At 37.2% G+C, this 27,334-nt stretch overlaps 2 protein-coding genes across 2 annotated transcripts in view; one reads left to right on the forward strand and one right to left on the reverse strand.

Moving 5' to 3' along the window:
* Nucleotides 1-27,334, reverse strand: part of LOC131669270 (14 kDa phosphohistidine phosphatase-like) — a 69,211-nt gene that overhangs the window by 28,411 nt on the left and 13,466 nt on the right. The window lies entirely within an intron of this gene.
* LOC131669267 (phosrestin-2-like) overlaps nt 1-27,334 on the forward strand; it is a 47,309-nt gene that overhangs the window by 8,007 nt on the left and 11,968 nt on the right. The window contains 7 exon segments of the mRNA XM_058944025.1: nt 5,797-6,032; nt 6,300-6,356; nt 15,891-15,947; nt 16,876-16,933; nt 16,935-17,015; nt 17,134-17,283; nt 25,828-25,975. Coding sequence (XP_058800008.1) covers nt 5,932-6,032; nt 6,300-6,356; nt 15,891-15,947; nt 16,876-16,933; nt 16,935-17,015; nt 17,134-17,283; nt 25,828-25,975 — 652 coding nt within the window. The 5' untranslated portion in view covers nt 5,797-5,931.

The following is a 27,334-nucleotide window of genomic DNA, read 5'->3' on the forward strand; positions in this document are numbered from 1 at the left end:
TTGTTTTCGTTTTCGTCTTGCGTGTTTGAGCTACACTTTCGACGTATATATCAAATGAAATTCTATGTTTTGTTCTCTATTCTCATGACGAAGCTAACGAAGTACTTGAAGAATGATTTGAGTTTAGCTTTATTAATATGATTGTTAGGTACTACAGATTTTCATTAAGAATCATTGATTATAATCAATATTTGTCAATGATTGAGTTAATGATTTTTTCCAATTGGATAAATATTTTAATGTATATTGGATTTAACGGTGATATTACCTGAAAAATAGTAATTCATATGGTTCAAAAATTAAAAATAACAACTTTATAATGTATATTTTTCGCTTGCTCAATTAAAGCCATAATATACGTGGTTTTAAATCGTAGAGCAAGGAAGCATGAAAAAATGCGCACATGGTTTATATCTGAGGATCACACCTGCAAAAGCCAAGATATACGAGGACGTGATGCAGCACAAAGAAAAAAATAATAAAAGCAAGCGAAGTAGCCGAGACCATAAAGTATCATGAGAGTGAGAGGAGTCTCGAGTGAAGATTAAGAAGAAACGCGGCACGACAATAAGGTTAAGAATACGAGATTGGACTTACACGTTCAAAAATATGATGGTTTTTTTATTACTCATACGTATAAATTTACTCACACAAATATTATGAGCCTAAATATTAATCACGCCAAACGCCATTGTACGCAATATCTGTTTATCCATTGATTTGTTATTCGACAATGTAAATATAACAAGTGCCAACGCGTGGCCGATAAAAAAAGTAAGCCTGAATTTTCCTATCGTAACCGTTGAATGCGTTGCCAGTTGACACTCGTTTTTAAGTATTCCTTCACTTCCTCTAAAATGAAAGAAGTTAACTCAAGAATTATTGCATAGTCGAAGAGCAGTCTGTTGTCAGCTCTCAAACGAGCATATTACTATTTAAAATAAATAAGTGTCTATTAAATTACATTGCAGATGTTGAACTATGATCCCATTACTTCCGCTAAGCCGTAACAATATTACAACGTAAAAGGTTTTACACGGGATACTGTCGTGGAAACGTATTAACGCATACCAGATAAAGAGCGACACAAGCAAACGGAAAACCACCTTGCGAAATATCACGTAAGAGAAGCGCAGCTAATAGTATAATTACCGACAAAATTATTCTTAAAGATTTATATCACCCGAATCTTATATACAAAAATAGTGCATCCAATCATTGTATAATCAGTGTTAAACATTTATTTCAATAATAAGTGGTTACAACACAAGTCACGTTCTAATATAACGGTAAAGATAAGTAAATATTCAAGAAGAACGAATTATAAAATCGGGAGATTATCCTTTTCGGTTGCTGTGCACAGCAACAGGCGTACAAGTGAATTAGACATAAATGTATTGCATTTGTAATTGGCTTTGAAAGCTCGATGCTACCTTGCATCTCGTATAATCGTGTTAGCACGCCCTCATGGTTATGTGCGTGCATTTACGAGCTAATACTTGTAAGTATGAAAAACAAACTAATAAATCAGCGAGTTGGCAATTATCGCACGATACGATCTTTCAGCTAGTCGGCTACGAAAAACGCAACGGTGCACGCAGAGTGTGAGCGATGAATAAAAAAGAAGGAAAGCAGAAAATTATTGAGAGAGACGCGCGTCTAATCCCGACGCGCGCCGACTAGTTTAATGGGCTTTAGTATTACAGGTAGTTTGTTCTTGTGTATGCATCCGCGGTAGGTCTCGCGTGTCTTCGAAACTCGAGAGAGACTCTGCTGTAATTGTAAAATCGATTGCTACCACGATAGTATCCCGTTATTACCTGCCTCAGGGGTTCTTTGTTTGTTTTTCCTTTACTTGGTGGACAGCCAAGTTTTACGGTTCCGAAGCACTTTTACAATGTTTACGGCCTACACCCAACTTCACCTTGTGTGCACTGTGTGCTCTAGTGCGGGTACGCGCCTTGGAAAAAAGTTTCACACAGAGTTTTTCTTTCAAATTTATGTTGCACGGCAAGGTTATTTGTACGAGCTCCCGTGGGATTAATTTTTTGTGTTTTCTTTGTTTTTTTTACAATTCATTAGAGATAAAAACTTTATACCTTGAAATCTTTACATGCTTTTAAGTTCAAACTTGTTATGTTACTCAGACATAATATTAAGTATCATTATTGGTGAATCCCTATTTTATAAGAGATTTAACGATTATTGGTTGGTTAATTACATAGAACTCTGTATTTAACTAATTCGTTAGTAAACATTTCTACGTTTTTACTAAAATTCTGTATTCTTTTAAACAAATAAAATTGGAAATTCTTAATAACTTGATACGTAACTGGCTGACTGTGGATAAAATAATGAAGCTACTAAAGTTGAATTCCATTTCAAATAATCGCACAATAAAAACATTTGAAATAATGAATTTTTCGATTCTTCGCAATCTTCTGTTCATGAAATAACTTATATTAACGTATTTACGTAAACAATGTCAAATTTTACGTTTTTAATTAAAAGAAATAAATTTTAGGAACAGTTTTAAGACCAACGCGTGCATATCCTTTAGCTTGCAAAGTCTAAAATACATCATCTAACCCAATTTTGGGAACTCCTTGAAATTATACAAAGTCAGCGATAGTGTTATCCAGCGAAACCGGTATTAAGTAATAACGAAAATTTAATAACCTTTCCTGCTCTTGTCGTTTCACTTTGCCCCAAATAATATTAATTAATTAATTTGAAACTACAATCATGTATAATGAAAGTCATCCGGATTACTTTCATAACAAAATATTAACTTGAAACGAGTATCATAAAAGTTTGTAAGATAACCAAAAATTAACTAACGAATGCACAAATGACGCAACTTTCAAAATGAACAGTCGACGTCTGTTAATTGCTCATCGTAAAGTGATCATCATGACGAGATTCACAAGGTAAATTCGCCCCTCGGTAGCACATCAGTAAAGAGCATGACAAAGGCTACTATAATGTAGGTATTGCAGAGTGTAGTATTGGCAAACCGTTGACAATCGCGTAGCCGCAAGCTTGCAGCGAAAAAATGATGTATCTTTGGCTACAGAACCTGCGACGATCAACAGTTTGTGGTTTATAGTTTGGCCCAAAGGTCATTTAACGATATTAGTCCTGAAGTCTAGCTTCAAATCTATGTTTTGCAGAAAAAAACGTAGCCACTGTTGAAAGTTTTAATTGTTGAACAATTTAGTCCCAACGTGATTTTATCGTTAAATTTACAAACCGCCTTGTAATATCCTAATCTTATCTACCTAGAAGACTAACATTTGAACACCGTGTCCTTTTAATAATAAAACAGAAAATAACGAGGTAAGCTTCGATTCGAGAAAAGCATAAGTCTTCTCGTGAATGTTACGTTTAATTATTCGTTTCATGTTCACCTCGCAACGGCTAATTTATAAACCTCGGTGCTATGTAAGCTTCAACTTGGAGCTATTTGGTAAATAAAATTTCGTCAGCAGACTTAATCAAGATGTCGTTTATTTCTGACGAGGGCAACAAAAACAAATATCAAAAAAACAACCTTAAAAGGAAGTCCACGTGATCCTACATTTTCTTTTCTCTGATGTTATTTAGAACCCCGACGAGGAAGGACACACGAGTATATTATTATGCGGTGTCACGGTACGAGGACATTTACGAAATAAATCGAGATTTTTGACTGAAGTCAGCCATGTGAGATTACCTCGTTTAAAGAAAGTGAGAAGGAGAGAGAGGGAGAGAGGTGTTCCCTTTCTCTTTTTTAGCAGATACGCCGAAGGTAATTATTAATTACAATCGCGTGTGCAGTTAAAACGATAACAGTTTTAACGAGAAAAAGATTTGTCGAGGAAGGTAAATGTAAAACATAGCGGTGGCAAAGGTAGAGAAATGGAAGAAAATCAGTATGCGCTTGATCTAGAGGAAGATTGATCGCTTTTCTTCACTCTAATCTTTGCCCGTGAACGAAAAACAGAGATAGAGAGCATCAGCTCTAGGTTGAGCATGTTATTTTCAGCGACAGCAATCACACATTTAATGAAGCCTTCGTGACAATGATTTTTTTCTTCTTTTATTCAGTTTATTCGCGCCAGATATATCCGTAAATAAATGCCAACGTGCACGATCAATAAATCCTTTGCATAATCGAATGAGTGACATCTGATTCGATTTCCGGTTAAGCGCGTCAAGTTATTTTTGGAAAGCAGCTCATGTACGGTATTCACTAAAGCATATGAATATCGATATTTTCTTTTCCCTCCATTTTTATGCATCGACCACGTGCAATTTTTCTGTCACATTTCTGCCCTGCACAGATTTGTTTTTCCAAAGAGGTTAAAATAAAGCCATCCTAATCCCCGAGAATTCACTTATGTCGAGGAAAAAATTTCGACGATACAAAGCAATAAGAGCTTTCTTTTCTCAACGTTCGCTTTGATGACGATATTAAAAACGCTTGAAAATAGAAAATTTTGATCTCGCAATCGCTCATCGTAAATTAGGAAATTTTTTCACTGTCAATATGTTTGCACGGTAATTTGCTATGGGCTTTTATTTTGAAGTTAGTTTGGTTTGTCGTTAATTTTGTGTGCGCGCTAAAGGAATTTTACAATTGACCAAAAAAAATACGTGTGCTAAAAATGACATCATTGCAGTCACCCTTTATATCAAGTAAATTTAAAACCTTAATTTGCGAAATGTTAGGCAAGAAAAATATTTTTCCAACATTAAGTAGAGCTTACCAAACAAAGCTAGCTTTACTTGAAATCGCGCACAAAGAGCCGTAGCGCAGCGTCGTCAGGCTTGACGACGGCTCATTTTTCTCAACTCACTTCCCATCTCATTCTCATGAAGCGTCGTCTGCACCGTACGGTAAATCTAACAATTCTGCAAAAGAAAATTTAAGAAAAAACGACAAGCATCAAAAGTTGGGATCAAAATCGACGGGCGTGTTTCTACGTCTGCATATGACTATGCACGAACTGATGGAGCGAGTATATTTAAGACTACAAAAAATTGTTTCATATGTAATATTCTGTTTCCGCGCTTCAGCACACAATTTATTTATTATTTTATTATTCTTCCTCATTCGCTCCGAGCTTCTGAATTTCAACAGGATGCATGTGTGTGCGAGGACGAGTTTCTCTCACCCGACAATTACTTTACTTTCCTCTCTCTTTCTCTCTCTTTCTCTCTTTGCAAGGTACTTTTTTTTATTTGCCGTGGCAACTAATTAAATTGCTTTGCCATGTAGATGAGAGATTTATGTCGCTTACGGATTACTGAGTTTGTACATGTGTTTTTATTTTAGCTTTGCAACGATCTGGAATGAGCTATCGAGTTACGATTGTTTATCTAACGGCTATTGATTATCAATTACTTGTACTATATCAATACTGCGTTTAATATAACTTATATGAATTATACGGAAAAAAATAATAGAGCAAATGATACTTCAACAAATGTAATTCAAAACATTTGTAAAAGGTTTTATTCAGAAGTAATAAAATCGAACTAATGTTTTTAATCAATATTTAATTTTCACGTAAAGGATCAAGCTGTAGTTTATTTTTTGTGAAAAATGTCCGACGTAATAAAATATCGCATCGATATGACCAAAACTGACCAATATTATAGCACTTTAAATGTTTTTCTATCAATTGTCCAATAAAAACTATTTAAATTTTATAAAAAATGAAATCGAACAGCTCTGACAATTAAAAAATACTTGTAATATGAAAATTAATATTTTTCATGATTAAAAGAAAGCCGATATTTCTATTGCAGATACATAGAGATACTGCATAAGCGCAGTTCAAGGATCATCAGAACGCGGTACGAACAGTTAGCACGGAAGTTGACCGCGTGATCGTGAAACGTCTGGTGGGCCTGTGCGGTCAGGGCACCGCCGCCAATACCAGCATGGCGGACAAAACGGCCACCAACACGCCACCACTATCGCCCACCATCACTGCTGCAACCAGCGCCAGCACCACTACTACCAATACCATGATTTCTCGAAAGTAAGCTCGCGCAATGATTTTCTTCCTTTTTTTTTCTCTGTTCATTAGAATTGTTTGTACTTGCTAATTCACTGTCATGCATTAGTTATTGGATACGAAATTGAAATTATAGCTCATCTTGAATTAAACGTTACTTACAAGATTGGTTTTTAAATTCTGACTGGATCTTGTATTGATCAATTAGTAAACTAATCATTCTGGAGTTAATGTTAGATAGGGGTTTTCCCGCGAAACGTGATTTTAACTATACCTATCTTAAACCAATAGGTCCAGTGGCAAACGTCTCTCCAGAAAAACTACACAACGGTCAACCGAACTGGACAGGTCAGTCATCCAATAAAATATACTACATCTATTTGCTTGCTTTCGTCACGTATAAAATAGAAATATTGATATCATCATTTGATTGAAAAATCAAAACAGTCAAACTCATTCTTTTGGTAAAAAGCTCTTTTCATCCGTGATAGATAAATGAATTTTTATAGATATATGAGTTTGGAGCCTATCGTCTGTTGCTCAAGTATCAGAAGTAATGATCTCGCGAATCTATACGAACTAGGATATAGTTTTAGCTAGCAGTGATGGGACAAAAGAGTTTTCTAATTAAGATTGAAGACACTCTAGGGAAATAATTCGCGCTGACTGGGTTACGTATAAATTCGAGAGTAGTCATGAGTGTAAATCTTTTTTCTTGTATTATTTAGCCTCTAAATATAACCACGTTGATTTACCGTAAATAGTAAATTGAATCTATAGTCGTACGGTCATTCATTCGTACGGCATACGGATTCATTTATATAATAAATCTAATAAGGATGAAAGGATTCGTCCCTTGCCTCTTAATGCCTTTGGGGATAAAGTTAGTGACATTAAATAACACATAGATTGAATTAACATGTACTTGACTATGGATGGAACTAAAAATAGATTCCGAAGTAAATCAAACGAAAGTTTCTAAATGATTCTGTTGATGTCAGATGGGTAATATGATAATCCGCGCTAATACCTGTCCAGCATTGAATCAGAAAAGCGCGCATCCCGTTGTATAGTTTCATTAATACAAGCATAAGGAGTAAAAGGAATAATGAAAAAAATCAATGAGTCAAAGATTCTTGCAATAGACTCATGCCATTCACTTTGCCGCCAATCTCTTTCAATGCACTGAATTATTCACGCCTTATTCCCAAAACGAAGAAGACGACAAAGAACAAAGTTGAAATTCCAACCCTGACACCAGCTTCACCTTCGCAAACATATTAGTATTCGGCGAAAGCCGCTCAGTCACAGTCGTTAAACTCGACGGGATCTAGTACGTACGACATAAACGTCGCTCTCAGATGGAATATCCCTCCCATGCACATTTATCATGATGATTTTACGACAATCTCTCTCGACGGTAACCCTATCGAAAACCAATCATCTCCGCGTTGATTTGATCCTCCTCCGCATTCTCACCTGGCTATAAATCGAAAGAGACGTGTGTTCGTGTGTGTGCGCTTGCCTAAGTGATATACGCTGAGAGCGAAAAAAAGAGCAGATGACGATTTACGAGGTGGCTAATTGATCGATGAGCGACCCTGACTACATACCTCTTCAATCTCAGGAGCAGAGGAATGGATCGATGTCGCTTCGCGCATTATCGAGGATAACAATTAGCGTATGTGTTTGCTGCTGCCTCAGTCGACCAAACAGCAGCCTCGACCTAATGGCCTTTGCTACAGAGACTTGGTAAACACGTACGCGCGTTAGGGAGAGACAGTCGTGATGTTTATTCTCTCCTTAATTTATCTCTTTTTTTCTGGATAAATACTGAGTGTTGTAATGATAGTGCGGTCACGAAAAAATCATAATAAATCCATTCTCTCCAAGTAGCAGATTTGTAGCTGGTAAATTGAGTAGTGGAAATAGAAAAATGTAATGTGCAAACGCATGAAAATAAATTTCATATTCGTGTGTTTCAAATCGAATATACTATCGAAAATAAATCTTAGAAAATTCAGAAGCCAAACATCGAGTACCATGATTCTGTAAAGAATGCGCCTTAATAGATTTACAACAGCTACAAATCTTTTCTCTTACACATAAAAAGAACACTGAGGGCACGAAAACTTCGTTGTTCTCGAACTTTCAAATCCCAGTATATCCATTCTCGAGCACACTTTCTTGTAGTCAAATAAGCCACCGTGAAAAATTTACGTAGATATATCGCTGTGATTTGCTGCAGGTCGCCTACATAAACTGCAGTAGATCACAACACGGCAAACATTTCGTATTTTTCCCGCACGCTCAAGATCTTCATTGCGCCGAGAGTGCAATTATACTTTTAGGTGAGCAGTTTGCCCGAATTGCCACTCGCGCGTTTCAGTTTGCCATATTATCACGTATCTCCCGTGGTCTGTTTACGAAAGATACGATATAGCTAGGCTTATATTGCTTTTTTTCGCCCTAAAGATACTCGCCCGAGAAGGCGAAGTTTGAAGTTTAATAAATTTTTACGAGACTTTCTCGCACCAACCAATTCTTCATTTTTTACTTCTAATAGCAATAACTTACGACGCGGGGCCGGTAATAACGATAACTTGGGTACAACCTATTAATTGCGACGGCGTGGCGTGTATCAAGGACGAAAACGAAACGAGGTATGCGTATATATAGGAGGTTTATCAGTCAATTCGCCTATACGAAATGTCATCCATTACGAAGATAATAGTCTCGGCAATAAACTCGCTTTTGACGACTTTGACGGGGGACCCCTCCCCCCTCCTCCCGTCTCCGATTCCTTTTCGGCTCTTGCCTACATCGTGTTAAGAGTGACGAGGAAGCTGAAAATGAAAATGTTTGCAGTACGTATAAACCATGTACCCAAACAGTTACTGCTTTATTTGTTGCCTTATATACTCTGTTAAAGGTAGCGATCAGTCAAGTCGTAGATTTTCGCTATATGTTCGTTGAGAAAATTTAGGCTTTCGTGCGCTGAAGGCAGCGCTACGCACAAGGGGATTTTCTCCTCCCTATCAAAACGCAAACAGAAATATTAAAAATTGAAGCACGTTGCTTGGGTTGAGTTTGGGATGCTTTGACACAATGTATATAAACCTACACATTTCAGTATTTCTTATTTAAAAAAAAAAAATAGTCGGAAATTGGTCCTCTGTGCACGCGCATAGCTCTGTTTTGTTTGAAATAACGAAAACGAATGTCGAGAAAAGTAAAAGAGAAATAGAACTGTAATACTGAGTAACGAAAAAGTCCAACGCGAAATTCATTAAGACACGCAATCACATTTTTTTCTAACAGATTAAACGTCAGTATCTTACGTAGCTGTAACCCTCAAGAAATATATAATATGCTTGTAATCGAAGTTTAGGAGTAGTAGGCCGCCAGAAGCGGAAGAAGGTGCGTGCAGCCAAGGTGTGAGGGCCTACGAGAGGGGGAATGATCAATATTCCAAGCTGCCGTAAGTAGTAAAATCCAACGTCAAGACAAGCTTTCCTTACATTGTTAATGGGTTAATCCGATTACTCGTCACGTAACAATGTTACTCTCTACTTTGCAATATCATGACTGTTGAATTATTCAATTTCAAATTACAAGCGCGAATGCAAAACTGTTGCGCGTATACGACAGTCATAAAGATCAACACGAGCTTGACGTATCATAAAAATCCGACAGTCGTCAAGCTACACACACACATACGCGCGCGCAAATAGATAGCGCGGGCGTGAAGCATCGATCAAAGCTGCATGGAAAAATATAAAAGTGCGCAACGATCCGCGTGAAGGAGATAAGTTTTGCGCGCGATCATGAAATGCAAAGAGAGGCTCTGCGCGCAATAGAGAGCAACCTCTCGCACACGTGGGCTATAAAGTGCAAGTGGCGTACAATCGATTTTCTCTTTTTCGCGGTCGGTTGCATTTGTACAACCATCAAAATTGTGCGGTGTGTAGGTATATATATCGTCGAGTGAGAATATTCATGTGCGGCTATTATCTTGTGCGCGCATAACCAAATGACTCTCCAGCACGAATGAGAAATTTTCGGACACCGTCCAAAATTAACTGGGTATAAGTACTCGAGGAGACTCTGTTTTCCTTCGAGAGATGATAGAATCATCAATGCAAAGTTGTTGACTCGTTCTCTACACGGACGGCACGATCGTAAAAAATGTTAGGTAGTAAAGTAGAGCTTTATAACATCACGTATTCAATAGCACGCACATTTTCATTCGACCGTTCAATATTATTTTTTTAACCTCGACGGGGTCGGAGCTTGAACAAGTCAAGCTGAATCTAAATTTTTTATAGCCTTATCGGTTTTAACTACCTCTATTTACAAGTGAAACTACTCACGATGGGTAAATCGCTATGTATGTTCTCTGCCAATTCACTTGGAACAGACATGCAAAAGCTTTCGTTAGTAAAGCCTACAGATTTAACAATAAAAGACACTGTTGGTTGGTAGCTTTTTGTAAGAAATCCTAAAGATCGAAAGCATGTTGATTCAAAAATAAAATAATCCAATTTGCACGAAAAAGCGTTGACATCTTCGCTAATACCGATAGCTCACAAACTATTATAAACTTTGTGTGCTGCGATTTATTCAATTTTGCATCAACAAAATACCATGAGAATTTCAATCCAGCGATAATTGCTTTTTCTACAAATGAATTATCACATGAAAAAATTCAAGTTTTCAAGCTCGTAAAGATGCGTATATAGTTGAAGGTTCTCTGCATCGCATACAAAAATCATTTAAAAAAAATACAGATGTGCGCGCGGCAACGAGATTAGTAAGGTTGTAAAACTGTGGGCCAAGCTTATGCATGGCTCAATTACGTTGCAGTGCTGGCAGACAACCCTCTCATTTTTCTAACTCAGCCTGAAAAGTGGGTTAAGGGCGAACGTAGCGGCTTACTCTCTACTACATGCTTAAATTGTCAACGATATTGAAGCTACTGCTGAATTGTTATTAATTCTACGTTTTAACACTCTTCTTTTTTCTTTCTTGTTTGAAAAGTTGAACTTTTTGGGATGTTTCAGCGCATCGAGGTCAAACTTGATGGAATCAATTTGCAAAATCTAATAACGTCGCTGCAGATACAGCTTTTGCAAGAAGTTGGAACTTACTTTTTTATTGTTCAGTAATTGAGGGTCATGAAACACTCACGTTACAGACAGTTAGTTTTGATGGCTTGAAGAAAATTTTAACGTAAACATTTTTTGCATAATATGAACCATTGATTATTTTTACGCTAGAAAAAAAAACGATTAAGTTTGAAAAGAATTTGTTAAGTGCACCATCATTTCAAAAGTTTGATGATCATAAACCATCATCTCAGAAAAATAGCTCTGCAATTAAATTACATATTATTCAAGAATATATACGTAAATCCTGAAACTAAATTCCACGAAAAATTGACAATTAGTATCGGAAAAGCTTAGAAAAGGGTGTAGAATTCACATCTGATAATTTGTATTCAGTTCGCGGGGTGGCGTACAATAGTTGTTAAAGCAGTATAGTGGTGGCGCGTGTGCCTTTGCTTTTAAATTTGATATCGGCGCAGGTATACACAGAACCCCTCCTCCTCCTGCGCATGTCAGTTTCAAGGTTTACAAGCGAGAAAGAGGATGCGCTACTAGTGGACTTGCTCGTAAACTTGAATTTTTTTTACGCAATATTTAATTTGCAGAAAAAGCAATTACCACTATTACTACTGCTACAACTTATTGTTAGTTGTAAAGTTGATATCCTTTAGATGTCAGGATTTTGAACCTATTAACGTTGAACTCAGCAGCAGCTTCTTTGTATTAGCTTGCTTTCTTGTTTGACTCTCATTATCATCGAGCTAATATCGACAGCGGGGTTAATATCATGTCAACTAAACAGCTTGTTTCAACAAACTCTCTTCCTCTCTCTCTCCCTCTCTCTCTCTCTCTCTCTCTCTCTCTCTCTCTCTCTCTCTCTCTCTCTCTCTCTCTCTCTCTCTCTCTCTCTCTCTCTCTCTCTCTCTCTCTCTCTCTCTCTAGCTCTTTATCGTTATAACTCGTTATAACAATAAGTCAAAGTCTTACTATACAACCAAAAGCTCCAGAGTTAATTAGTCAACTTAGTTTATTTGATGTTACGACGAACGAGAGTGAAAGAGAGAAAGAGAGTGAGAAAGAGAGAAATAGAGTGGGAGAGAGAAAGAGAATGAGAGAAAAAGAGAGAGAGAGAGAGAGAGAGAGAGAGAGAGAGAAGAGAGAGAGAGAGAGATGAGGAAAATCTTTTCCCCCTTCCTCTTTGGACGGAAATTGAAACGGTGTCACCTATAGGAAATTCAGGGATGAATGGTTCAGAGGTATTTTCCGAAAATCTAGCTCACCCGTTTAGTTTGTTTCTTCACCAGGCAATGCTTTGCAAGTGGATTTATCAGAGAGATAGAGAATGATTTTCATGCGCAATCAATTTTACGAGACTATATGGATAGGAGTGCTTAATATTCGATTGCTCACGTAGATTAAAAAAGCACTTCAAATGTATGATATTTGATATTATCGCAAGTGTAGTGAGACGAGAGTAAAAGTTTGCTCTAACTCGATTACTGCGTAGTGATACGAGAATATGTTGGGTTTCGATATATTTTATGTTTCTTTTAAAGCTCTCTCAATTCATATGCGGTCTTTTCTATGTAAATTATTCATTTATACGTCAGATATAGATAACAGAGGAGAACGGAAGTTTATGGAAAAATTCAAATTTGAATGGTTTTTCCATACATTGTAAAGAGAATAGGTTTTATAGAAGTCGCCTTGCAAATAAAGTGGTATAACAATAAGATATATCGACTGATGTTAGATTAACGACATATTCGTATGTATATGCGAGGCAGAATCCACGAAATTGTCATCTCATCGAATCGTTCAATTTCGATCTATCGCTCCATACATTAAGTGTAGTTGCATAGGACAGTTAGATATCGCTTTTCATCTGCGAACTAAAACCCAGGGGAAAGACTTTTTCGCAATTGCCAAATCTGATAAATGCCAATGTAGCTATCGCTGTTGAGAATGACGCACGAACCAGAGAGGAAAAAAAGCCGTGACGACCGGAATGTGAGTAGTTAATGGTAGGTTGTCAGAATTATTGATTTATGAGTTAAAAGTTGTGGAGTGGCAAGATTTAGGAAATCAGCAAGCTCTTGAATTTATGAAAAAAGAGCGATAAAAAGGGGTCGAATAAGCGTCAGATAAAAAAGTCGAAGTGAAGCGACCCTCCAAGTGCTATACAGTGGTGGCTTATCGCATATATACACTTTAATACAGTCCAGCACACATCTGACGTCGGCCAATTCCGAAACTCTTTCAAGGCCTCTTTCCCACCGGATATTTATAGTATATCCAAGTCGTTAATAGCTCCATCTGCAGCAGCCTAGTCATCACTCATTTTTCATAAAGTTACGTGATGCACACGCCCCATCAACGTCAATATTCGCATAGTCCACAATAACGGCTTGCAAACGACGCCATATCTGAACGCCTATACACATTGCCATGCGATGTATGCGTGCGGAAGCTTATTAGGGAGAAATAAAGAGAGAGAGAGAGAGAGAGAGAGAGAGAGAGAGAGAGAGAGAGAGAGAGAGAGAGAGAGAGAGAGAGAGAGAGAGAGAGAGAGAGAGAAAGCACCACGATATTATTCAAGAGATAAAGACGCTATTATACTTGTGAATTATGATCGGCCAGAATATAAATACTTTGAAAACCAAGTGCTGTGCTCGCGAGAAATTAGAGCGTGCTTGGCAAATTACGTTTGCCTTAATTGCCTACGGACCGAAAATTCATGAAATATATTATAGTTTTCTTACGTTACGAAAAAATTTTAAAAGCTCGCTTATATTGCTACCTTGTTTTGCGGCTAGAATTGATTCCACTCGGTTCGTAACCTCTGCAGTTGAAAATTGATTACTCTATTAAGGTACCGAGAGATTTTGTAAATGAACTGCTTTATATTTTAAAGAGATTCCCACAACACAACTGCGTGATAAATCTCGTAAAAAAACTTTGTTTGGGTAACAATTCAATCGCGTTGCGATTGGCTTATCGTGTTCGTGAAAACGGAGAAAAAGGCACAACGCCCGTGCAAGTTTGAAGCTGGTTAAGTAGAATAAACCGAGTACGGTAAGACACAGTCACGTACAGCCATAACTTTTATTTTGCTAAGACGCGAAATCCTAGCGCCAACTGTCGACATCCTTTTCAAATTGGAACAGTGGCGACCGAGACAATATACGAGCGTGACAAATATACAAGAGAAAGATTTTGTTCGACGCATTATTTTCATTTGAAACATTTTTTTCTTTTCGAGTCAGATCCAATTATTGAAGCGTGTATATCGGCACTGGGATGAAAATTTAATTAAAGCGACACGCGAGTATGTGCGGTGCTTTGCTATACGAGAATATTTCGATTTGATAGTGGCTAAGCTTGAACAAACGAATATTCATATCGATTCGACGAAATTGCTGCTACTAAGGATAGAACACACAATCGGTGACTTTACTTTGATTAAGTTCGTATTATAAATGCACGCACGTGCTCCAAGTATAATAATATGAATTTAAAATTTGTTCGCGTTACTGAAATTCGTAAATGGTTTCGATAGTAACACGCGCAAACGGTAGCAATCGTTAACGAACGAAGTGAGAGAGGAATGAAAATTGGAAGCCGAAGCAGCAGATGCCGACACGCTCGCCGGTGAAACGAAATCAAAATTTTCGTTGCGCAGTGCTCAAATCGAAACTTCGTCCCGGCGTTTTAATAGCTGTTGCTGAAAATGCCAGCGAACAGCATGATAACAACCGTCGCATGGTCGACGCGATCGCATTGTAGAGCACAACGAGAGCGCGCGGCTCCCATAGAACCAGCACTTAAAAGAACGGCAGCGCCGACAAACGCGTTTAACTGAAGGTTGCGTCCCGAGGAGTAGGCTAAGTCTTATGGGAATACGTATTCGATTTCCAGGCCAACCCGCCCACCGCCGTAGTATTGACCTCGCTCGGTGCGAAGGAGAACGAACGAACGAACAAACGGACGAGCCTTGGCCCCCTGCTGCTGTTGCTATAAGGTCTGCGTACGTATGCCGAAATCAAATCCAGCTGCGTTTGCTTGTTCCGCTCGTGAGCTGCGCACTCAGTCTAGCGATTGATAAATTGTATCGCAGCTTGATGACGTGGGACTCAACGAGCAAATAAATATATCCAGACAAAAAACAATCTTCGTTAATTTCACGCGCGAAAGAGCGCGAGATGAGATTGCAACGAGAATACCCATTGGTCAGACGAACAGCGAACCGAACGTGCATTTTACAGAACGTAGGAAAGAAGCTGATCAAGTTGAATGTAGTGGATTGATATAAAACACGTCAAATGGCCCGTAGCTCGGTCAGAGCGAAATATAACAATGATGTAGGACCACCGGCGTCGCCGATCGCTCTATGCGTATGCTCGATATTTTAGATATTAAATTTTGCCGACTTCGTTGCTAAAGGAGAATGATTCGATGCTCTCAACAATGATTTCTTCGTAGGAAATATTTTGGCTAAAATTTCGGTAAAACTTTTAGTTCTGACTTAAAAACTTTTATTTATCTGAGTGCCGAGAAGCGAAAGAATACGTAGTAAAAAGTTATGTCCAATTTAAGTAGTCCAGAATAAAAAAGATGCCTTGAAAAGAACTTTTTATTGTGAAATAACCGTCTTTGTGTATTCCATGATTAAATAAAAAATGCGTACAGTTGTATTTCTCGTGTGGTTTGAAAGAAAATGTTGTGTTTGTATACACGTTGCATTGCAATCAAATATCATGAATTTTTGTTACAGGAGATTTGGAAGGAATAGACCGAGCGAGCCAGAGACGGGTTTCATCTACACTCAAAGGTATATCTTGAGCTATTTGCTACAATTATATTCAATTTTTATATTCAAGCGAGATAAATTAAAGAAAACTCGGTAGTCTGCTGTCGGCGAAAGAATCCAACAAAAAGATAGGGAAAAAGCTTTCTTTTTTTTACTGCGCTCGTAACTTTGCACGGCGACACTTCGTACTCGATTAGCCACCTCAAAGCATAAGCTCTCAAATAATCTACAACCATTATTTCTCTACGGCTCTGAAAGTATCTGGAACAAAGGCTCTTCCTCAGGCTAAGCAATGCCACAGCACTTTTCGCGCATTGTTATTTTCAGCGGAAAATAAATAGAAAATGAAAGCAAATTATCCGACTATTTTTTTCCTAACTGAATAAATCGAATGGATTTAGTTTATTAATAGCTTATCGAGCGGAAGTGCATTAGGGAGTTGATTAAATTTAGTATTCCGGGGTCGCTGTTATGCCAACGTTATATTACTACAATAGTACGTGTCGATCTCGTCGTGCGAGACTCGGCTTAATTACTTTCATCGTTCTCGCGTTGAAGAATTTAATGACTTAAATTCAACTAGTGGCCGCGGTATAATTTGATTTGCAGTGAAGCGTTAAGTGCGACATGAAATTTTCATTGAAACGAATCTTTACGCTTTACCGTTAATACTACTTGCAAAATTATTAATATACTTTTGAAAGCATTGTAACTTGTTTCATTTTTCATGAAACTCAATTCGCTTTTATAGATTATATTAATTAAATCACGCTGCAAACTCATGCCATAAATCGTATAACGATAAATACATTTTTTTTGTATCATGTATAATGGACAAAACGACAATTTAGAAATTGAACTTCTATTATTAGATTATATAAAATATTCCAACACATTTTTGAATCAAGTCATATAAATCATTCTTGTATGATGTTTGTATGTCTGTCAGGATATTCAAGAAAACATCGGAAAATAAAAAACTAACATTGTACCTGGCAAGCCGCGACCCTCGTCGCCAGTGGTGGAAAAATCGACAACTTGCGTGGCGTGTTACTGATCGAACCCGACTTCCTTCAAGAAAAGCAGAAGGTAGATATTCGCCTCGTTTCTTTTCTCCCCCCCCCCCCCCCCCTCTCCCAGTTGTTTTTCTTTTTAAAACCGCAGATACTGATCCGTGTTTTTTTTTCTCACTTCACTTCGCTCGAAGGTTTTCGGCAGAGTGACGCTGACTTTTCGCTACGGCCGCGAGGACGAAGAAGTAATGGGATTGAAATTTTTCAACGAGGCTACAATGGCTCTTACTCAACTTTATCCGCCGTATCATCCAGATCGCCAAGAGCCAGTTACGCACTTTCAGGTTTGTATTGCATTTGATCGTCGTCAATAGATTTACGCATTCAATGGCTCATCGTTCCTAAGCCGATCGGTCGTTAATTCTTTTAACAGCCGCAGTACAGCCTCGAGCTTTCGTATGCATAAAAGAGCCTTTGAACACGGCAATCGATTCAACACGTCATTCGTCATTGTCACTTTGCGCACTGAAAAAAGTAGAATATTCTAGAAAACTAGAACGCACAATGACTGTATTGTACTAATTACCGAGCTTTCATTTTGTTAATTTAACTCACTATTCATTAGTCTTTTCGTGAAAGAGAGACAGCCAGGAATACGAACGCGTGACTATCGAAACTACGTAGTATGTGACTACATTAAATACGCAGATACGCGCACGTGCTATTGCATCTGACGAAGCATTCGCGGGGAGTTTGCCCAATTTCACATTGGCTAATAAATCTTTTCAAATTTTTCGCGGTTTATTTGAACAAACAAACCTTTAATTCGCACTTTGCCCTTTGCCCATGCGTATATGCAAACATGTTTAATTGACATACTTTTCGCTAGAAAGTGAAACAATCTTTTTTATGCACGCGTGCTTTATAAAAATCAAGCACAAGCTTTTTGTAACTCCGACCTTTTAATTATATACCGACACGTGTGTGATGCGTGTGTGTATGTGTATGTGTGTACGTCAAAGTTTTCAGATTAAAAGAAAAGGGAAAACTCCGTCATCCGAAGTAAAGTAATCTTCTAAAAGTTGACAGTTTTAATTTTACGCTACAAAAAATCCAACATCAGTTTTTGAATGCGACCTTCAGGACTAGGAAAAAAGCAACTTTCGATTGAGCCGACGAATCCCCCTCACTCTCACTCACTCTCTCTCTCTCTCTCTCTCTCTCTCTCTCTCTCTCAATACGGAAAAACTAATCTCTCAGGGGTGTCACTAAAATCTGAAATTCATCTGTCGAAAGATATGTAACGCGATTCTCAATGCTATTATTCATGACTGTCGATCGCATATTTCCTTTTTGTTTTTCTTTTTTTCTAAAGCGATTTTTCGCGCGTATAAAATAATTCTACAAATACGAGATAGAACGTGATCCGCATTTGCATTGACATGCTTTTTTACTTCTCTCGTGCTGATGAGAGAGAGAGAGAGAGAGAGAGAGAGAGAGAGAGAGAGAGAGAGAGAGAGAGAGAGAGAAATATAGCACGTAGTGCTTAGCCATTCACGAAAAATTCCCAGCGCTACCGTTCGGTCAGAGCCCACGTGCAGTAGTAAAAGAGTATATCCGATCAGACGGGTTTTAGAAAAGACTTCAGGTTCGCGATACTATTTGTTATCCTGACTTATTGAAACCCACGCGTATGAAAAATGTCATTTGACATTGTATGTCCTTGCTCAGCCCCTAAAAAATAGTTACTGCGCTTAACAATAAAAAAAGACGATGTTATTTTCTTCTTTTTTGTCGACAGAAAAATCCAAAGTAAGATGCTTTCTTTTATTTATTGGTATGATCTAATATGATATCATTTTACTGCATTATTTGCATAATAATGATGTAAATACCAAGAATCTTTCATATTTTTCATGCAAATGAAAAGAAAACTCAAGTGTCTTATTCGTATAACACTCGGATCGTATAAATTTTCTTTCATGACATCTATCAGTATGATGTTTCCTCACACATTGAAAAACGAAGATAGCCTACTGTCATCGGACATATAAATAACCTGAGTACAAAGAATCCTTTCTGAAGTACTACTTCTAGAAGCCACCGTATAAGAACCTTAAATCCACAGCCGAGGTCACTCGCTCGATTCGCATTAACAATAAAAGATTATTGGTAAGCTTTGTTCGCTTGTGACAGTTTATTGGCTAAACAGCGCTTAGTAAAGCTTCGAGTAAAATATCAATACGTTAATCCCTGTTATCACAAGTGCGCGTCCTTTAACTTCGTAAACGAAACGCTGCTGCGTGTGGATGTTGCTGATGCCATGGGGCAACAATGTTTATTACATATTTTCAACATTTGGTGTATATTCAAGGAGTAAAATAAACAGCTCCGTCTCTTGGTTAACTTTCAAAAGCGAAAGTATTTCTTCTTTGCTAAACTTTTTGTGATCAATTAATGGATCCTGGTAACTTCTCACTTGCAACGAATGAACTATTAAAATTTTTTGGACTAGAAGATCGTTGCATTTATATCTGTAACTCAAGTTTTATCATTGCTATCTATGAATATCTACAATAAATAACAATGTCATTGACATCATTCCTAGGTTATGGAAAAAATGTTTACCCCACTTTTCATTCAGCTTTGCGTCTTCTCATTCGAACGTCACCACCACTTCATTGTTGAAATTCCGCTGTCTCGCTCTCACTCCACCCGCGAACGTCTTACGGAAGCGCGTGCGCCAGATAAGATCCCATCAACTTGACTGCCAGATAAACCGGAAGAAAAATGCAGCTTGGAAGTTATAGAAGCTAAAGCCTCCGATGCTTATATCTATGGCCATCAATCAGCGCCAGTCCAGCGTAATTTCAACTTTATTCAGCAACGGTATTTCCATCAGTTGTATCTGTGCTAAAATGTCAAGTGCGTAAAAAATTCTAGGAATGATGACAGCAGAGTTAAAGAAAAATCTCCATGGAGAAAGTTATCATGCATTTTTGTTTACAATAACGGCTTCATCTGTTGACGTCATGTAGAGAGAAAGAGTGTGTGTGTGTGTGTGAAAGAGAGAGAGAGAGAAAGAGAGGGAGAGAGCAAATTTGCGTGACCTCGACCCTGACCTCACCACCACATCGCTGCGACTCCAATAGTACGGCGAGTTATCGGTCCAGCGCGCATTTATTTAGCAAAAGGCCTATATGTGTGTCAAGAGCGGCATACATCGGCAACTTGATTATTCATGGAAAGAGAGAGACTGTAGGACGAAGATTCGGCGGCAGTGACGATCGATAAGAATTACCCGGAGCTGCCGCTCGCTCTCCTTGCCAAGGTGAATGGATCAGTTCATGGACGTAAAGCCGTGCGCCGGTTATATTTTTCCTTTCAATATTTTTTTTTCGTCGATGATTTATGAGGTAGGGGGTGTATTTTTTACGCTTGTCTATCGCAAATCCTTTAATCGAGTCTATCACTGAAATTGTTTCAGAAAAGGATCAAAACTCGATCGAGTCGAGATCATCTTTCCGTCACTGATTTGTGCCGTTATTTAAAAGAAGTCTCATTGGAATTCAGCTTTGGCACGGCGGAAAAGATTAATAAAAAAGTTTATTTAAGGGACGAAGAGAGAAGAAAAGTTCTACTTCATCCAGACATGGCATAATGCGCGCAGAAAAAGAAGCTCGGGAAAGTTTTCCAGAGCAAATAGGAAAAAAACAGTACGACAACAGCAACGGCAACTCTTCTTACAGTGTCCGTGTGCAACACTGCACACTTGTAGAGCTAGGCATCTATCCTGCTTTTTGAAAGGTGGATGCACTGTCGTCAAAGTATATACGTGTAATCCAGCAGTAGTGACAGATGCTTTTAGTCTTTTATCCCTAGTTCCAAGAGACCCCGAGAGTTCCTATTGTGAACTTTTAATGCCGTCAGCGTATATCCTTAGGCGTCATGATGTTACTGTTTGCTCGCTCTCTCCTGCTCTATCTATCCAGTGTTTCCAGTTTTTTTCGCTACCTTTTTTAGAAAGTTAGAAAGATATTAACGTTGCAGAGAATCCTTTGTCTGTTTCATTCGTATTAACGCGTTGATGGATTTTCTGATTAGATTGACTTTTCTGAATCATTCTAAAAGAGAACTTTACTTTTTGTGCAATAAACTTTTACAGTACGAATCATATGTGTATGTTCATGCACTAAGGTCACTTAAATATAATCAACGTTTGTAACATTTATTACTATTATTATTATTATATTTTATCGTAAATAGTTTTTAAAGTAGGGTTCTGAATATTGATGAAAAAGTTGCATCTGTATGAGCTAGCTAAAATAAAAAGTACAAGTCATGCTCGAAACATCTATTTAAAGACATTCTCTAGTGAATTAAACTTCATTCTATTACGTAAAAAAAGATAATTAGGAGACTTAAGAGCTGCGAAAGAAAATCTGTTATTGTCAATGCTACGATGACATTTAGAAGCACATTCAATCGAGGCCTCATTTTCGAGAGAAATTGAAGAAATTAAGAACCTTTGTTCTATATCAACTGCAAAAAATAACAGAGCCTATTATCGAGAAGAAAATAATTGAAAAGTAAAAGAAGTAAATAGATGTCATTAAAAAATTTCAAAAGATGAAATAAAATCTATAAAGAGCACACAACCAAGAAAGATAAGGCTTGACCTTCGAAAAGTGCTAGACTCATGGAAAATAAAAATATACAGATTATCCGGAGCATAACCAGCGGTGACCAGGTGCACGAGAGCAACTCAGCTAATGGAACGAATTCTTTTTGTTCATCGTCCAGAACATAAACTATAACTTACACCCGTCTTCGTTTATTTTCTTTAAGAATTTTTACAGATATCCGAAGGCATGAGACTGAATGTTGGGGTAAGCAACATTTCAATTTTCTAACGTAGTGAAATGCTACTATAAGTTTTACGTATTCGATAGAAAAACTTGTTGTAATAAGATCGCCTATCACCATTTCGTACAAATTTTCATGAATGCAGTCGACGTATTTGCCGCGTTACAATCAATCAAAATATAAATAGCTGAATTTATAGTTATAATATCATTCCTGTAAATAATCACATAATAAATAACGTCCTTTTTTGCTTAACATAATGATCCGTAATTAAATCAAGCATCCATTAAGCAATAGCACTATTATCAAATAACGTGTGATGCTCCATCAACGATCGCCAATAATGAACTGAAGTCAACGGGTTCGCGGTATGAAACATGAAACGACACATAAAGTCAGATTTTAGAGTAAATTCGCTATGGTCGATAATGTGATTAACTCATATATATCTGTGGAATTAGAATTAGACTGTTGCGCGTAGCGCGTATAGTTCCCCATCAAAGCCGTGACCGCGTAAAATTACGCAGAGCATATATAACCATGTGTATATAGGTGTGCTAATGAAAGTTTACGATGGACACACAGAGGGAATTTCACATTTACGTTTAATTATACGATTTAATTGCAGAGTGCGCATAGATTAATTAAGCTTTCGGTAAAATCGCGACGCATACGCAAATGAAATAACTTGAATAATCGTTAATATTCATTGGACACATTGTTTGTCAATAGATTTCAATCATTATGTTATGATAGAATAATGTAAACGAGCATATAATTTTTATTTTATCATTTATTCCGTTTTTATAAAAGAATCGTCTATTGTATAAATGATCTACGAATAAACTAAAAAAATATAGGGGAAAAGGTTCGAGCATTCTTTAAATCCTGTTTGCTATGAAAAAATCAAGTCGAACATAAAGATAAGCGTTTTTATGAAGGAAATAGCCCAGACACGCACAAAAAAAACCGGTTTTAAAAAAATTATGAAAGGTTAGTATAATTAAAGGTTAACGAGCGCTTTTTCTGAATGTCAAAAACGACCTGACATGTGTTTGACGTTCAAACCCGATTACTCGCGATGGCCATTCCCATGGTTTGCATTGTGCATTTATTCGTAAAGTCTATGTACGTATAATCCTTTTATATTTCATGGGGTGTAAAATTATAAAATGTAAAACCAGTTAAAAACAGCTAATTATTATAGATAGAATTATCTCAAAGAAATTTTTTAAATCTATATATAATTTTTGAATATTGTAAATAAAAATACTATGCATTTCGCTCTTGGCCGAAATTCGCAGTTATTTGGAAAATCATTTGCCTTGGATTACGCATTACGCATAAATCACTAAAACTAAATTACAAGTGGAAAAATCAAGTTTCACAAGTTAGGAATCTGCCAGACAATGAAGCAGACTATCGTGCATCTTTAACAGAACCCGAATACGTGACTAACATTCTCTTTCCAATGCACAATAATTTGCATAACGTTCCATATTGGAATCGGTGCGTAGCGACGCTTCTTTGATGAGATCCCTGAATACTCCGAAATTATCGCAGCAAGTGAACTTGCCATTATGACCGAGTGCATGACTTCTATGTATAATATAAACTTTGTTACTTATATAGCTAAGTTAACTTCATCACAAAGTTCACAGTTTAATTAACCAAAAAGTGAGATTAGACGCTATAAGTAACTATTAATCACTCCCACCTACACTGATTTTGTTGTTGAAATTGTTTTGCATGTATATGACACAAATACGACTTCGAGAGTATAATCGTCAATCGCGTCGACAACGCTCATAAAAATCAATGTCCGTGCTAACTGTAATGGATGTAGTCGTAAAAACAGAAGACGCTAACAACCGAGAAAAACTTTTTTCATCTAATAAACGTAACTTTCCTTGCACTTCTCCGAGTTGTTATTGTCCCACGAGAGAAAAATGCCAAGCGCTAGATGAAAAATTAAGCCACACGCGCTCGCGCATGGTCGTAGTTCCTGTAGCCACCAACGTGTCACATAAGAAACTAACTGGCAAACGGCCAACTCGTGCTTATTAGCCCACACAAGACGTGTTGTGTTGGTCGAGAGACGTTCCCCTATACACGTGCGTCGTAATATTTAGACGCAAAATATCGATGCGAAACATTTCACTGTGGCCGTCTCGCTCCGAGTCTACCTTTCAAATTACTACTTCGTGATTTGCGACTGCAAGTTATTTCTGCATCTTAACTATACTTCACACTTACTAGGAGAGTATCACATCTTGGGTCATCGATTTACCTGTAATTTTAGGAAATCTCGCGCGTAAAGATATATAAGAAGCCACGTTCAGTCACCCTACAGCCCAGTATTTTCATAGCTACAAGCTATTTTCATCGAACGTGACAAAATATGTAAGGCTTGTAATGACAAAAGCTTGTAATATAAGCAATAGCAAGTTTCAATAGAGTTATCAAATGAAAGCCGAAAACGGAAGCTTTCGATAAAGAAAGTAATGAAAAACGGATCCTGTTAAGAAAATTACGCTCTTTTTAAATCGATCTATAAAATTTTGAATAAAATGCTTTTTATCGAAAAAGTGACTACACAATATGTTAAATTTTATTCTTGTATGTTTGTAAAACGGTTCTAAACAAATATTTTGCACACACATGCACATATATCAACTGGTATACGTGTGGGTTCATCCTCTGCACAGGACACTCAGTGAACAAATCTGTTAAGCTAAAATAGCATATAATCAGGTAGGAGTCAAAGGACACGATGGCAGAGAGATGGCAAATGCAGATAAAGATACAAGAATGTCTTTGAAATCTGTCTGCCTTTGAACATATGTAAACGGGATGTCAGTTACAGGATCGATAGCAAACGTTGGTATATAGCGCAGTAACGCATATAAGGCAACACAATACGAACATCGCACAAAGTAGATTACACGCATCCCTGAATATTAAGATTCTAATCTTTCCGTGTTTTTTTTCCTTGCTCGTAATAGCGCACCGTTTTTACGTCTTCTGTCATTTTCTCTCACATTATTTCTGAGATTCTTTTCTATTCTTCGAAAAAAATATATATAAATTTTACCGCGCACACTGGACTTAAAAGAGGATACTTAAGATAAATCAAGACGAAAAAAGTTCATATCGTTTTATGTTTCCCTTATTTCTTTTTTTCGTATACGTATGTAGTGCTCATTATGCTCTGGTTTTCTATGAAATACGTGTCACGCCATTCCAGTCGTTATTTAAGTTCTCGCGATATATGTATGAAGCTTGCGTTGAACTTGCTACTCGCGAGTTATGCTTTTGATAAATTATTGAGCTAAAAACGAGGAACCTTTGAAATGAATATATTGTCGAAAGAATCCATTTATTTCCGATTCTAATTAAAATCTTGATATTCTGAATTATTTCAAATTTCAATATTGAAAAAAATATTTAATTATTTTGCATTCGTCGTTTGATATTGAAAATATTTTATTACTTAATTTTCTTTACTTGCTGTTTACACGTTAAGATGTTATTTCATTTTCCTTACCTTTAATTATCTCTAATTTTACTTTTATCATTGTATGAAGGCATCTACTATAATTGTAAACTTTCACAAATATTTATTGTCAATTATTCAAGATAAACTTAATTTTCTTAATTATATTGAGATAATTAATTATATCTTGTCGTTTTTTTTCTTTAACTCTACTTTTTAGACGTTGTTACTTCTAAAATGCTTTCGTTATCTCCAAGTTTTTTTAATTATTAACCTTAACAATCTGCTATCTTGTTTTACCTCTTCATCGTTATTTTAGTTTCTTCTTTTTATTAAGTTGACTATCTTGTAAGCTTCTCACGTAACTTCTTAACTGACAGCCTCTATATATCTTCATCCAAAATATTTTCGTTGTAACGTGGAATATCGTGTGTTTCTCATTATTATAATCATCTGGATTTTCAGAAATGGAAACTTTGGTCGAAATTACATCAGCGTATTCAATGTCTTTGTTTTTTTATTACAGGACGTCCTGATGAAAAAGTTTCATCCACACGCATATCCTTTCACAATGCCAGTAGCACCTATGGCAACGCCGTCTGTTCAACTAGTACCGGCAAAAGAATACAATGGAGCTCCGATTGGTACCAGCTACGATATCAACGTTTATACTGGTGAGTTATTGTTTTCGTTAATCATAGAGAAAAACTGTTTGCGTGACACAAAATGCTCCTGTTTTTAGTGAAGTTAGAGAAGTGGGGGCTACAATCAATTTTTTTAGTTATTGCAAATTGCAATCTAGCCTCGAAAATTGACGTTTAATCTAGAATAGGAGAGATCATATAGCTACGGCATCAAGCGAGCAAACAATCAGCCAATTCACTGAGCAGTAAATCCATCAAGTAGAACAGGAGTAGAGTAAGAGCGCTCAGCTCCGAAAAGTGAACGAGCCAGGATATAATCGGAGTGTCAGCACGATTGCACAACCAGTTCGTATCGCTCGCAAATGAAGCTCGTATAGTGTGACAAAGAGCTTTGAGCCTTGGAATTTTGAATTTTGAGCACGCGCTATCTTACGAAATCCAGCACGAAAGTATGAATTTCATTAAGTTCTCATCGACTACTCACTACTCGGTCGCGCACAAAAGCCACGTTATGTACGACGCGTCCTCGCATGGGCGTGCGTGTGTGTGGTTTTCAATTAAAAGTGCATTCATCAAACATTATACACACTATCGAGGCAGCAAAATATCAGATTTACTGTAGTACGCTAATCGTAATCCTACAACGAGCTATCCGGTATCATCGCATCTATGGCGGTAATTATGCTCCGACGTTCAACTGCCAAACTGATTGCGGGCTTGATATTACAGTGCTGTTTATTATTATTACCACCAGTCGTGATTGCAATGCTTAATACGTGAGAAAGATTTCTCACTGAAGTTTCTTAAACGACCTTACAAATGAAAGGAAAAAAAGCATACTTGGCAAAACTTGAGTTTGTCTTCATCAAACTCGTTATTCCTGCGGCAACAAAAAGTTTGATGAATGTTTCAACGGTAATGCCATCGAAGAAAACTTTGCACAAGCGCCTCGAGCAATCTTTGCATACATATCGGGCTACTTAACTTTTTTCCGTTATAACAAAAGTGTGGGTGTCACGCTTTCTTTTTCTCTCTCAACCAATGACTTTGTTCGATAAATCTTTTACATGATGATTCATAAGTTTACTTGTCCTGTTTTTCTCAAAACTCGAGTGAATCGTTGTGTTTCTGTTTTCTACCTTTAACCGATATTTTTTCAGTGTCGTCGGCAAGTGTCACCGACAAAAGATGTTTCCTTCGGTAAACATCAAGTGTGCATTCACAACGTAATAATGGACAGAGCGAGAAAAAAGAACTGCTGCGAAGTGAGAGCTTGTATCGAAGCGTGAAATGTGAAAAAAATGTAAATATTATGCGAAAAACTATTGGAAAAATTTTAAATACATCTTTACCGTATTAACGTTAAAAGTTCTTTTATCTTTGCCGCTG

Source organism: Phymastichus coffea, unplaced genomic scaffold, assembly GCF_024137745.1.
Source record: "Phymastichus coffea isolate CEN01 unplaced genomic scaffold, Cenicafe_Pcof_1.1 PCOF00091, whole genome shotgun sequence".
Taxonomy (NCBI): Eukaryota; Metazoa; Arthropoda; class Insecta; order Hymenoptera; family Eulophidae; genus Phymastichus; species Phymastichus coffea.